The 14,189-nt window shown below is 41.0% G+C and overlaps 2 protein-coding genes across 2 annotated transcripts in view; one reads left to right on the top strand and one right to left on the bottom strand.

Moving 5' to 3' along the window:
* The window catches only part of LOC109876911 (zinc finger protein 420-like), a 54,442-nt gene extending 52,775 nt beyond the window's left edge, over window positions 1-1,667 (top strand). The window contains 2 exon segments of the mRNA XM_031811084.1: window positions 308-935; window positions 937-1,667. Coding sequence (XP_031666944.1) covers window positions 308-935; window positions 937-1,156 — 848 coding nt within the window. The 3' untranslated portion in view covers window positions 1,157-1,667.
* A 4,894-nt stretch (window positions 1,668-6,561) lies between these two features.
* Window positions 6,562-13,859, bottom strand: LOC116358927 (piggyBac transposable element-derived protein 4-like). The gene is made up of 3 exons (XM_031811359.1): window positions 13,816-13,859; window positions 12,397-12,511; window positions 6,562-8,708 (listed from the first exon to the last, which is right to left on the bottom strand). The coding sequence occupies exons 2-3, from the start codon at window positions 12,480-12,482 to the stop codon at window positions 6,962-6,964; spliced, it is 1,833 nt and encodes a 610-aa protein (XP_031667219.1). The 5' UTR covers window positions 12,483-12,511; window positions 13,816-13,859; the 3' UTR covers window positions 6,562-6,961.
* Window positions 13,860-14,189: the final 330 nt, after the last annotated feature.

Below are 14,189 nucleotides of genomic sequence, written 5' to 3'. Positions count from 1 at the left end.
TATACAGCCTATCTGGTGACAACAAACACAGAGACAGGAACAATCACCCACGACACACTCAAAGAATATGGCTGCCTAAATATGGTTCCCAATCAGAGACAACGATAAACACCTGCCTCTGATTGAGAACCACTTCAGGCAACCATAGACTTACCTAGAAAACCCCACTAAGCCACAATCCCAATCCCACACTAAGATTGTTAAAACTGGTCTTAGGTTATTGAGGGATCTGATTAGGATTTACCCGTTTTATAATGTGGAGGTTTCTTTCGGTCTCTATTTTTCATTTAAACACTGTCTTTGGCAGGAGAAAGACCAGACTCAGAGGAACCAGAACCAGGGATGTCCAAACCAGCAAGAAGACACCAGTGCTCTTACTGTGGAAAGGGTTGTAACAGGTTAGGGGCCCTGAAACAGCACGAGAGAATACACACAGGGGAGAAGCCTTTCCACTGCTCCCAGTGTGGCAAGTGTTTCAGCCGGTCAGAAACCCTGAAAGCCCATGGGATAGTACATACAGGGGAGAAGCCTTACCACTGCTCCCAGTGTGGCAAGTGTTTTAACCGGTTATGGGCCCTGAAACAGCACGAGAGTATACACACAAGGGAGAAGCCTTACCACTGCTCCCAGTGTGGGAAGTGTTTCGGCAGGTCAGAATTCCTGAAAGCCCATGAGCTAGTACATACAGGGGAGAAGCCTTACCACTGCTCCCACTGCGAGAAGTGTTTTAAGCGGTTAAGGAATCTGAAAGACCATGAAAGAATACACACAGGGGAGAAGCCTTACCACTGCTCCCAGTGTGGCAAGTGTTTTAAGCAGTTAGGGAATCTGAAAGACCACGAAAGAATACACACAGGGGAGAAGCCTTACCACTGCTCCCAGTGTGGCAAGTGTTTTAAGCGGTTAGGGAACCTGAAACGACACGGGCTAGTACACAGGGGAGAAGCCTTACCACTGCTCCCAGTGTGGCAAGTGTTTCAACCATTCAGGGAATCTGAAACAGCACGAGAGAATACACGCAGGAGAGAAGCCTTACTGCTGCTCCCAGTGTGGAAGGAGTTTTTACCATAAAAACAGCCTGAACCAACATGAGAAAATACACAGATGGGAGATGCATTACCACTCCACCCAGGGTGCAAAGCTTTTGCCCATTTAGGAAGCCTGAAAGAGCATGACACAGAGAATGTTTACAAAAGCTTAGACTTTGGGAAAACATATTACTCATAACAATCACTTAAACGTCATTAGAGAATCCACACAGGAGAGAGAAATTGCTTCTCTTAGCATGTATATTGATATTTCACATCTCATTTTTCTTACAATTCATCAGAGAACATACCCAGTGCTCCCGTTGTCTTATATTGTTGCCTATAATGTGTTGACCTGTTTTTACCATATGAAATTGATGAGGAATTTAAAAACTGTATGTTTGAAAAACTTGGGGCCAAAGGAGTGGCTAATAAGTCTGGCTGCACATCTGGCTGGCTTACATACTGCAAATTGAGAAATGATGTGACCTATTATGTGACACATAATTTGCATGTAATCAAATTTATTACGAAGCCATAATGAAATACATACACAGGTGCTGTTCCAATTGACTCAAATGATGTCAATTAGCCTATCAGAAGCTATAGACATAATTTTCTGGCATTTTCCAAGGCTGTTTAAAGGAACAGTCAACTTAGTGTATGTAAACTTCTGACCCACTGGGGTTGTGTAATAATCTGTCTGTAAACAATTGTTGGAAAAATGACTTGTGTCATTAACACAGATGTCCTAACCGACTTGCCAAAACTATAGTTTGTTAACAAGAAATGTGTGGAGTGGTTGAAAAATGAGTTATAATGACTCCAACCTAAGTGTATGTAATCTTTAGCTTCAACTGTAAATACTGTATCCTTCACTATCTATTCTTCACTATATATTGCATCTTAGCTGCTGTGTTTCTGCTCATCCATGTTTTCTACTTCTATATTTCCCATTCCTTTACTGGATTATGTGTATTAGGTTTAGTTGTGGAATTTGTTAGATATCATCTGTTTGATACTGCTGCACTGTCGGATCTAGAAGCATAAGCATTTCACTACACTCACAATAACACCTGCTAACCCTGTGCATGTGACCAATAACATTTGCTAACCATGTGTATGTGACCAATAACATCTGACAACCATGTGTATGTGACCAATAACATCTGCTAACCATGTGTATGTGACCATAACATCTGACAACCATGTGTATGTGACCATAACATCTGACAACCATGTGTATGTGACCAATAACATCTGCTAACCATGTGTATGTGACCAATAACATCTGACAACCATGTGTATGTGACCAATAACATTTGCTAACCATGTGTATGTGACCAATAACATCTGACAACCATGTGTATGTGACCAATAACATTTGCTAACCATGTGTATGTGACCAATAACATCTGACAACCATGTGTATGTGACCAATAACATCTGCTAACCATGTGTATGTGACCGTAACATCTGCTAACCATGTGTATGTCACCAATAACATCTGCTAACCATGTATATGTGACCAATAACATCTGCTAACCATGTGTATGTGACCATAACATCTGCTAACCATGTGTATGTGACCATAACATCTGCTAACCATGTGTATGTGACCAATAACATCTGCTAACCATGTATATGTGACCATAACATCTGCTAACCATGTGTATGTGACCAATAGCATCTGCTAACTATGTATATGTGACCAATAACATCTGCTAACCATGTGTATGTGACCAACACCATCTGCTAACCATGTGTATGTGACCAATAACATTTGATTTGAACAAAACAAATCCATGTGATGATGTTTGATCAATGTGGAAAACGGATTGGATGTAAAAATCCATCTACATAAGGTATTTTTATTAATTTTCACACAACTGGTAACCGCTGACTGGTGACATTTTGTTTTTCACCCTACTGGTAACCTAAATCCAATGACAGGTCGACATTTTAACAGTGCTGGTAGGCTACCGACATGATGAGATTATTATGGATGAGTGCGACATTATTTTATTTGTCAAATGGCAACCAAGCATCAATCATCATCATGTCACCAGAAGAAGACCATCAACATGTATTGGAAAGGAGCATCAAGCTCAACACATGCACTTTCACCACCCTGTGAAGTTCATCATTTATTTAATCTGTAGCCTAATAAACTGCATGGTTTCCCAAATCGTAGTGGGAGGACCACACAATATATCATCGCGTGACTCCAAATTAACTAAGATATGATCGTTATTAAATCGATATTTGCGCATAAAGGATTAATGCCGCCATTTCTCGTTTATACATTTTTACTGACACAAAAAGACCCCACCATGTCAAACGAAGTAACAAATCGTCTGTCGGCATTTAGAAACGTATACAGGCATATCCTGTTTCCATCAGCCCGGTCATGACTTTGGAAATGGTTGTATCAATATCCACCTTCATGATATGGATGAAGCCTGATTTGGAATGTCTGAGTAGTTCTATCTGATGTCATAATACACTCCTCTGATAATCAAGTGATGTTCACATGTGATGCATTTGCTCCATTGTTTACATTTAAATTGGAGGCCCACTCTGATGATGTATGTCTTACATAGTGGGGCTTTAAATGAAAAGTATGGTGACATCTTAGTGTGGCTTGAAATGAATAGGATTATTAATCATAAACTCCTATAGCAACAATACACTGGGGCTTTGACTTCAAGAAGAGAATGGGCTGATGGGTGGTGGTGCTACTCTATAGGTAAGGCTGTCCAATAAGAATGTTCAATACACACAATAGGTTGATCAGTAGCCAGCTAGCTGCTACGTCTTTAGCCGGACAACTAGCTAACACGGCTAGCTAACACGGCTCGCTATCAACAAAGTCAAAATGGACTCCAGGCCTGGTGGTGGCAGCAGTGCACAACAACCACTGTTTACCGGAGCATCCTGAGTGAAAAATAATTTGGCTATATAAAGAGGGCACGACAAACATCTCTGGAAAGACCTGAAAATAGCTGTGCAGCAACATTCCCAATCCAACCTGACAGAGTTTGAGAGGATCTGCAGAGAAGAATGGGAGAAGCTACCCAAATACAGGTGTGCCAAGCTTGTGTTGTCATACCCAAGAAGGCTTGAGGCTGTAATCACTGCCAAAGGTGCTTCAACAAAGTACTGAGTAAAGGGTCTGAATACTTATGTAAATGTAGTATTTCAGTTCAAATTCCTAAAAACATGTTTTTGCTTTGTCATTATGGGTTATTGTGATGACGGAAAAACTTAATTTAATACATTTTAGAATAAGGCTGTAACGTAACAACATCTGGAAAAAGTCAAGGTGTCTGAATATTTTCCGAATGCTGTCCTCTCCAAATGTAGCTGTATTTTATTGGTTGGAATTGTTTTAAGATGGCCATACTGTGGATTATTTAGATGTTTGATTTTTTATTCTAGGACCCCTTTAGGTATAAATATATATATATATATGTGTAATACCAGTCAAAAGTTTGGACACTTCAAAACCTTAGTCAAATATATAGGTATTTTAATCCAGTTATAAACGTGTTTTCATTGCATTTCTATGGGCAATATTAGTAAAGCCCAAATTCAATATTTAATTTATTTATATATACAGTACCAGTCAAAAGTTTGGACACACCTACTCATTCCAGAGATTTTCATTATTTTTACTTTTTTCTGCTTTGTAGAATAATAGTGAAGACATCAAAACTATGAAATAACATATATAGAATCATGTAGGAACCAAAAAAGTGTTAATCAAATCTAAATATATTTTATGTTTGAGAGTCTTCAAAGTAGCCACCCTTTGCCTTGATGACAGCTTTGCAACACTCTTGGTAATGTAGAAAAGTTCAAATAAAGAAAACCCCTGCAATGAGTAGGTGTGTCCAAACTTTTGACTGGTACTGAATATATATTTATATATATATATATTTAAATCAAATATTGAATTTGGGCTTTACTAATATTGCCCATAGAAATGCATTGAAAACACATTTTATAACTGGAAAAAAATACCTATATATTTGTTTTAAGTAATAAGGCTTTACACTTTGAAGTGTCTGTCCTTTATCTAGGCGATATAAGAAAGCTCAGGTAATATTTTATATTGTTTTACATATATTTAACTCCTTATTTTTGGGGGCACAAAACTACCTCCGTACTTCCATTTGTGTGTATAGGTTACCTTCAAATGAGTTCCGATGATCAACATAGAGAACACACTTTCACAACCCTCTCTACAACATCCCCAACAAACACCTTCACAACCCTCCCAAACCTCTCTACAACATCCCCAACAAACACCTTCACAACCCTCCCAAACCTCTCTACAACATCCCCAACAAATACCTTCACAACCCTCCCAAACCTCTCTACAACATCCCCAACAAATACCTTCACAACCCTCCCAAACCTCTCTACAACATCCCCAACAAATACCTTCACAACCCTCCCAAACCTCTCTACAACATCCCCAACAAACACCTTCACAACCCTCCCAAACCTCTCTACAACATCCCCAACAAACACCTTCACAACCCTCCCAAACCTCTCTACAACATCCCCAACAAACACCTTCACAACCCTCCCAAACCTCTCTACAACATCCCCAACAAACACCTTCACAACCCTCCCAAACCTCTCTACAACATCCCCAACAAACACCTTCACAACCCTCAACCTCTACATCTTCACAACCCTCCCAACAACATCCCCAACAAACACCCTCACAAACCTCACAACATTCCCAAACACCTCCACAACCGTCTCTACAACATCCTGACATCTGGAGATATCAGTGGTCACTCTTCATCAAGAGCAGGTATGATGAATCTCTCATCTCAGACATTACAACTAATGTGCTGTGAGATTAAATGCTATAATGCTGGATGGAAATCAATTGTAACTGTTCATGCTATGGACAAATCTTTCTCTCTCTAGTTTCTCGTCCATTAGACTCTCCTGGTGCAGGACAGAGTCAGAGTGCTGGTAATTTTCATGTCTACTGATTTCAATGGTGTCAGAAGTGAGAAGTGATGCGTAGCACCAGATTTAGCCAACAGCTCATTTATATCTGTCCAAGGGCAGATTTGAGGCCATCTAGATGTGTCTCTCTGAGGCCCACCGCAAGTGATGCAACATTTGAGGTTTTGTAGAGAGCTGCTGCTGACACCATGTCCTCTGTTGCTATGGTTACTCTGATCACTTTCTTACTCATAGTCTCTCCTTTACCACACCTTTATTATGTATCTTCTCTGTCTGTCAGCTGACAGACCCTACCAACCAACTGACCAACCTTTCAACCTACCGTACCTTATTAAAAACCTCTTCGGGTTACTTTGTGCAATTTCCGCCTGAAGACATACCCTAATCTAACAGCCTGTAGCTCAGGCCCAGAAGCAAGGATATGCACATTCTTGGTACCATTTGAAAGAAAACACTCTGAAGGTTGTGTAAATGTGAATTGAATGTAGGAGAATATAACACCATAGATCTGGTAGAAGAAAATACAAGGAAATAAACATACGTTTTCTGTTTTTATTGTTGCTGCATCATCTTTCAACTGAAACAATAACATCCAAACATACAGATAGGATGCTGGGGGTGGTTTGAATGGAGAACATAAGATGGCAACAGTATTTGAAAAAAGTTTCAGAAAGATATCTTCAGGAATGAGTGAGCTACATGACATTGAGCATATAGTCACCCAGGTGTCCCACACAAGTTGCCCAAATGTACCCAAGTGGCCGAATTGGTACAGTGATACATTTTGAAGTAAATTACTATATACAAAACACTCAAATGCCATTCTAACATACCACCCCCCCCCCCCCAAAAAAAATGAACATTTGAAAATGTTTTAAATAACAAGGGTAACTATTTACGCACATTCAATGTATAATATTGTGAAGACCCTCAGTCCTCTACACAATATTGTTCTTCTGATGCCATGTCCAATAGCAGTCTCTTTCTGCTGTAAAGCAGAGGGTTACTGAACAGCTGGTGCAGGTGATGGGGCATTTCCTGTGACACAGAACACAATGACGTCTCCCTACTGTGCCCTTTTTGCCCTGAGGCACATTCATGTCTGCAGAGATGAATCTGGGCAGGTGAACACTACTAGTTGGAGCAGAGGGGACAGACGTAGAGGGGACAGAAGGTGCTACAATGGTCCTGCTGTAGCTAGCAAGCTCCTGGATGAGCAGCTCTCTGAAGGCTAGCTGTGAGATGGGGGGCTGTCCACAGCTCTTAGCCATTTCCTTCTGGAGGATGAAGGCATTCACCACAGCAATGTCAATGAAATGATAGAAAAATGTCTTGTACCATTTCATTGTCTTGTGGAGAACATTGTAGTATCCTATCAGCGCATATGATAGGCGCACACCTCCCATGCTCTTGTTGTAGTCCTTGATGGCTGCAGGAATGGGGACATTTTTGGTGGTCCATGCCCCAGTAGCATCCTTCACACGCCTGACGCCGTGATCTCCACTGAAGGACTTGTGGATAGTGGAGCACATCGCCACCTCTCTGGTGTCCATCCACTTCACAAAGAGCAGGCCATCTTCACGGATCCATCTCATGGTACCCCGCTCAGCCCGCTTAGGCATGTCATTCACCTTTGTTTTCGGGAAGCCCACTCTGTTGGTCCGAATGGTGCCACAGGCCCACACATCCCGCTTCCTCAGGTCTGTGAACAGGGTAGGGCTTGTGTAGAAGTTATCCACAAACAGTTTGTAGCCCTTCCCTAGCAGCTGAAAATCTAATAACTGCATAACGGAGTCATAGCTAAATCCCTTACCAGTCGCAAAACTGCTCTTCCCCTCATAAACAAAAAAATTGCACGTGTATGCACACGTAGAATCAGCCAAAACAAACAGTTTGTAACCCCATTTAGTTGGTTTGTTACGCATGTAGTGTTTTAGGCCAATTCTGGCTTTTGAAGCTACCATCCTCTCATCGATGGAAATGTTCTGGGCAGGCTGAAAATAGGTTTTGCAAGCCTCAACAATGCTGGTGTAGAGAGGTTTTATTTTGCACAGCCTATCAAACCTTGCTGTGCCTCTCATCTTCTCATTGTCCTCATCAACTTCTGGGTCACTGATATGAAGTGCCTGTGAGATTGTCAGAAACCTTTTGCATGATATGACAGTGGATGGGAAAGGCAGTTGATAGAGGGGAGCAGTTTTCCAGTAGTCTTTCAGGGTTTTTAGCTTCACAAGACCCATGTACATGACCATTGACATGAAACAAAAAAGATCTGACATGGAAATGGGCTTCCATCCCTCTTTCTTCCCTGCCTGCTTCTTAGCTCCGTACTTATTAGTGTTCGACACCAGGGAATTAACAACTGCCGAGGTGAAAAACAGCTGAAAAAGTTGCATGGGGCTGTACTTGGAGGTCATGTCCAGCTGAGGACCTGGTGGCCTCTTCGGTCTGAATACTGGAGGTGTAGGCAACACATCCTCCTCCAGCACAGAGTGCCAACGACCCTCCTCCTCTCTGATTGCAGGTTTAGCTCTTCCCCACCTCCACTTCTTTGTCACAGACTTCCCACCTGGCAGGGCGGGGGTAGGTGTGGAGCCGGAGACAGCAGGGGTCCGGCTAGATGATCCAGCTCCTGTCGGGGATGGGCACCTTGGCAGTGGGGGCTCCCAATCAGAATCGGAGGGACTGTGAAATAAAGACACAGAAACACAGATTATATTAGAGTAGGGAACGTAAATCACTCAGGTGAGGTTCTGTTCCGTTCCATGTTTAGATTTAGTTTAAAATACATAATATTTACAGACACACACCCAAAGGGAAAGCCATGTGGCACCTCAACAAACATTCCATGTTTAGATAAAATACATAATATTTACAGACACACACCCAAAGGGAAAGCCATGTGGCACCTCAACAAACATTCCATGTTTAGATAAAATACATAATATTTACAGACACACACCCAAAGGGAAAGCCATGTGGCACCTCAACAAACATTCCATGTTTAGATAAAATACATAATATTTACAGACACACACCCAAAGGGAAAGCCATGTGGCACCTCAACAAACATTCCATGTTTAGATAAAATACATAATATTTACAGACACACACCCAAAGGGAAAGCCATGTGGCACCTCAACAAACATTCCATGTTTAGATAAAATACATAATATTTACAGACACACACCCAAAGGGAAAGCCATGTGGCACCTCAACAAACATTCCATGTTTAGATAAAATACATAATATTTACAGACACACACCCAAAGGGAAAGCCATGTGGCACCTCAACAAACATTCCATGTTTAGATAAAATACATAATATTTACAGACAGACACCCAAAGGGAAAGCCATGTGGCACCTCAACAAACATTCCATTCCTGAATATATATACACACGTCAAATATTTCAAACAACGGCATGAGAATTACAATCCAATCAAGAATGGCATCCTCACCATACAGAAACATGTCCTCAGATTGACTGTCCAAACTTGACACACAATCCGATAGATCTTCTTGAACTTCTGTGTCACTTTCTCTTTAAATCTCGTCAATAATATCATGTAGATCTGTATACCTGGACTTTGCCTTTGCTTTCCCAGATTTACTCGTCATAATTCCTTCAATAAAATAATCTTGACTCATTACTGCTTCGCGCAAAGAAAATGGCTCCTTCTGGTGGAAATTCCAATGGCGAATGGCTGCGTTACGCTCTAATTTCATTCAAGAGCTGGTCTTCCCGGATATAAACAATAGATAATTCCATTTACCTCAGCCCATTGGCTGTCTACCAAGCGAGATTTCAAGAGGATCAGTGGTGATTATTTCTGCCCACAGTCATTCAAAGAAGCACTGGTGATATCATTGGCGCGCAATGAGGTCATTGTTTGCTGTGTTCAAATCAGTACGCCCATAAAAAGAATCATCAAGTATGGTTGTGTTACTAACAAACAGAGGATTTCAATGAAACCAACCATGACTAGATAAACGTCAATGCTGTGTGACAAATTGCATCGAATGTATCGTTGAAAGTTGAAGGATACGGAATTCATGACACAAGCCTTTTACAAAATGTGTCGTTTTAGGCTATAAAAATGGATTTAATCGAACAAAACCATTTATTGTGAAGATTGGACCTTTTGTATTGCCAAAAGAAGAAGATCTTCAAAGGTAAATGATTATTTGAGTGCCATTTCTGGCGCTAATGCTTGGTTGGAAAATGCTAGTAATACTTGTGTGTGGCGCGCTGTCGTCAGATTATCGTAAGATTGCTTTCGCCGAAAGCATTTAAAAAATCTGACACTGTGGTTGGATTAAGAGGAAGATTTGAGATGTTAGATACATGTATTTACAAGAACGTTTAATATTACGAATTATGCATTTAGTATCTTTGCGCTATGCTATTTCACCAGATGTTAGCCTATGCGGGACGCTAACCCCACATAGCCTAAAGAGGTTATTAACCTCTTAACATCTTCGATATAGGGGGCGCTCTTTTAATTTTTGGATGAAAAACGTTCCCGTTTTAAACAAGATATTTTGTCACGAAAAGATGCTTGACTATGCATATAATTGACAGCTTTGGAAAGAAAACACTCTGACGTTTCCAAAACTGCAAAGATATTGTCTGTGAGTACCACAGAACTGATGTTACAGAAAAAAACCAGATAAAAATACAATCAGGAAGTGCCGCATTTTTTGAAACCGCCTCATGGCAATGACTCCTTATATGGCTGTGGAGGAGCTAGGAGTCAGCTTACCTTTTCCACGTTTTCCCCAAGGTGTCTGCAGCATTGTGACGTATTTGTAGGCATATCATTGGAAGATTGACCCTAAGAGACAACCTTTCCCAGGTGGTCGCTTGGTGTCCTCCGTTGCAATTATTGCGTAATCTCCAGCTGCAGTACTTTTCCGTTTGCTATTGAGGAGAAACCCAACTGCCACGAAGGATTTATCATCGAATAGATGTGAAAAACACCTTGAGGATGATTCTAAACAACGTTTGCCATGTTTCTGTCGATATTATGGAGTTAATTTGGAAAAAAGTTTGGCGTTGTAGTGAATGAATTTTTGTTTTTTTTTCTTAGCCAAACTCAAAGACACCAGCAATAGTGCTGAGGAAAGCGGATGCCCCACGCTCCTATGTGGTGGACACAGGCTCAGAAGGGCTAAGAAGGAACAAAACACACCTCAGAACTCTTCCAGATCTACCAGCCACACAGACTGAGGCCACAGAAAATGCACATAGAGGGTGAAGGAGAGAGAATGCTCACAGAGCCAAAAGCGCACCCAGAAAGGGATGTGAAGCCACTAGTGGCTGAAAGACTATTTTACGTGGAGAAAACATACTGCTGGGGAACATACCCAGCAAAAAGAGACTGTACCTAAGTTAATGTTCATACTGTGTGATTGAATGCTTTCATACGGGTTCAGGATGGGAATTAGCATGTTAGAGAATAATACTGGTTTCCAAATTGCATTTCAGTTATGCTTCAGTGGTTATGCATGTTGAGTTCTTGTTCATGGCAGAGGGGAAGATGTAGTAGGATGTCCCTTGGGGGTATCCGTACCTATGTAGGACATGCGAGGGTCAGGTTAATAAACAGGCTGGAGCTAGAACCTCGTTGTCGCGCGTCCTTATTTGAGATCATACTACAGTTTGACCTGTTTCTACAAACTTTTATTGTACTTTAAAAAAAACTTTTTGTCTGGAATTTGTACCTTGTGCATTCAGATAACTGGACTAAACGCGCGAACGAAAAGGGGGTTTTTGGTGATAAAGAGGGACATTATCGAACAAAACAAACATTTATTGTTTAACATGGAGACCTGGGAGTGCCACCAGATGATCAGAGGTAAGTGATTAATTTTAATCGCTATTTTTTGACTTTTGTGACACCTCTCCTTGGTTGGAAAATGGCTATATAGTTCTGTGGCTAGGGGCTGACCTAACAATTGTTTGGTGTGCTTTCGCCATAAAGCCTATTTGAAACAGGACAATTTGGCTGGATTTACAACAAGTTTATCTTTAAAATGGTGTATAATACTTGTATGTTTGAGGAATTTTAATTATGGGATTTCTGTTGTTTTTAATCTGGCGCCCTGCAATTTCACTGGCTGTTGTCGAGGTGGGACGCACTTGTACCAGAGAGGTTAACAAGACATTTGTGGAGTGGTTGAAAAACAAGTTTTAAGGACTCCAAACTAAGTGTATGTAAACTCTGACTGTGTGTGTGTGTGTGTGTGTGTGTGTGTGTGTGTGTGTGTGTGTGTGTGTGTGTGTGTGTGTGTGTGTATATATATAAACAAATATGCAACCATTTAAACAACTGCATTAGCATGAGAAGTAAAAACTTGTTTTACTTACTGATCAAAAAGTGGATCTTCTCCTTCCAAAAACATTTCTTCCGCGCTGGAATCAAAACTCTGGTCGCTCACAGAGTCCTCATCCATTCCTTCTGTGTCACTCTCCTGGTCAATTTCTGCAATAATATCATCAAAATAATTATACTTGGACTGAGATTTAGCTTTCCCACTCTTAGTAACCATGTTTAACTTTTTCAGACTTGAGAAGTCTGTAGAAGAGAACGAACTGCTGTGAAACGTAAACTACCGTGCATCTGGTTTCCTTTCACCAGAGAATGAACTCTGTTGTGCACAGCTCTAGCATGATGGCTGTTTGTCCTACAAACGGCGTTCACATACTGCTGGAAATCCCAGATCATTGGCTATCTAGCTAGGTTTCAAAACGATAGGTGGTCATTGGTCCAAGAACCTTCATGGGCTAATTCAGGTCTTGTATAGCCAATACGTAATGTAGAATTATGAAACATGTTTGGTTGCCTTCTAGAGTGTCTGAGGATTGCACAGAAACCGAACTTGACCGTGTTAAGCTACGTTTGATTGCTAACAAAATTTGATTTCATAAAATTGTTTTGTTGCAAGTTGAAAGAGTCGTAATTCATGCAGAATGCTGTTTACAACACGGATCGTGTTAGGATATACATGTCCTTTTGTCAGTTAAAACAACATTACATTTATCATACGGTGTAGACATTGCTAATGGTGTAGCGGAAAATGGCTGATTATCTACATAGAGGGCCATTATTATCTACAGAGGCCCATTATTATCTACAGAGGCCCATTATTATCTACTGAGGCCCATTATTATCTACAGAGAGGCCCATTATTATCTAGAGGCCCATTATTATCTACAGAGAGGCCCATTATTATCTACACAGAGGCCCATTATTATCTACAGAGGCCCATTATCAGCAACCATCAGTCCTGTGTTCCAATGGCACGTTGTGTTAGCTAATCCAAGTTTATCATTTTAAAATGCGAATCGAACATTAGAAAACGCTTATGCAATTATATTAGCACAGCTGAAAACTGTTGTTCTGATTAAAGAAGCAATAAAACTGGCCTCCTTTAGACTAGTTGAGTATCTGGAGCATCAGCATTTTGTGGCTTTTGATTGTCGATGTTATTTTAAAATGGACCAAAAAAAAAATAATCTTTCAAAAACAAGGACATTTCTAAGTGACCCCAAACTTTTCAACGGTAGTGTATATATAGAAATACATGTTTAACATTTGCACCAATTGATTGGTGAAAAGAACAGGTGGCTAAGTCAAACAAGATTTGTATTAGTCGGGGACAGCCCCACTGGTAAAAGATACTAGTCCATCTTCATGTCAACTAACAGAACTCTGCTGGTTGTCCTGGTAACAGATACCAGTGGGAAGATCTATTATATTTGTTCAAACTAAACTACAGCACTTACTTTGATGAGTCAAATCTGATCCTTTCTTCTCTTCTCCTCCTCTCACAGTTCCACTCAGCCCCATTGTTTTCCTGCAGTCCACCAGCAGCACAGACAACCTCTTCCTACCCAGCAGTAAGGTGCTACCGGAAGAGGTACGAAACGGGGACTCCGGGAGGGAGGAGGGGCTAGCGTTGTCCTGGTAACCATAAAGAGGGGACACAGACGCATATCATTATGGATGCTGATGTCACTGTTGAAAAAGTGCTTTACAGAAGCCCAGACCAGACCCTGAGACCCCAAGCTGTATGCTAGACCAGACCAAGCTGTACCATCTGGTGTTCTGATCTGGAGAGACTCTTCTCTGCTTCATCAGCATCAGGATGTTGTTGAGG

This window comes from Oncorhynchus kisutch, unplaced genomic scaffold (genome assembly GCF_002021735.2).
Source record: "Oncorhynchus kisutch isolate 150728-3 unplaced genomic scaffold, Okis_V2 Okis01b-Okis20b_hom, whole genome shotgun sequence".
In the NCBI taxonomy this organism is placed as follows: Eukaryota; Metazoa; Chordata; class Actinopteri; order Salmoniformes; family Salmonidae; genus Oncorhynchus; species Oncorhynchus kisutch.
This window is presented reverse-complemented; position numbering and strand designations above follow the sequence as displayed.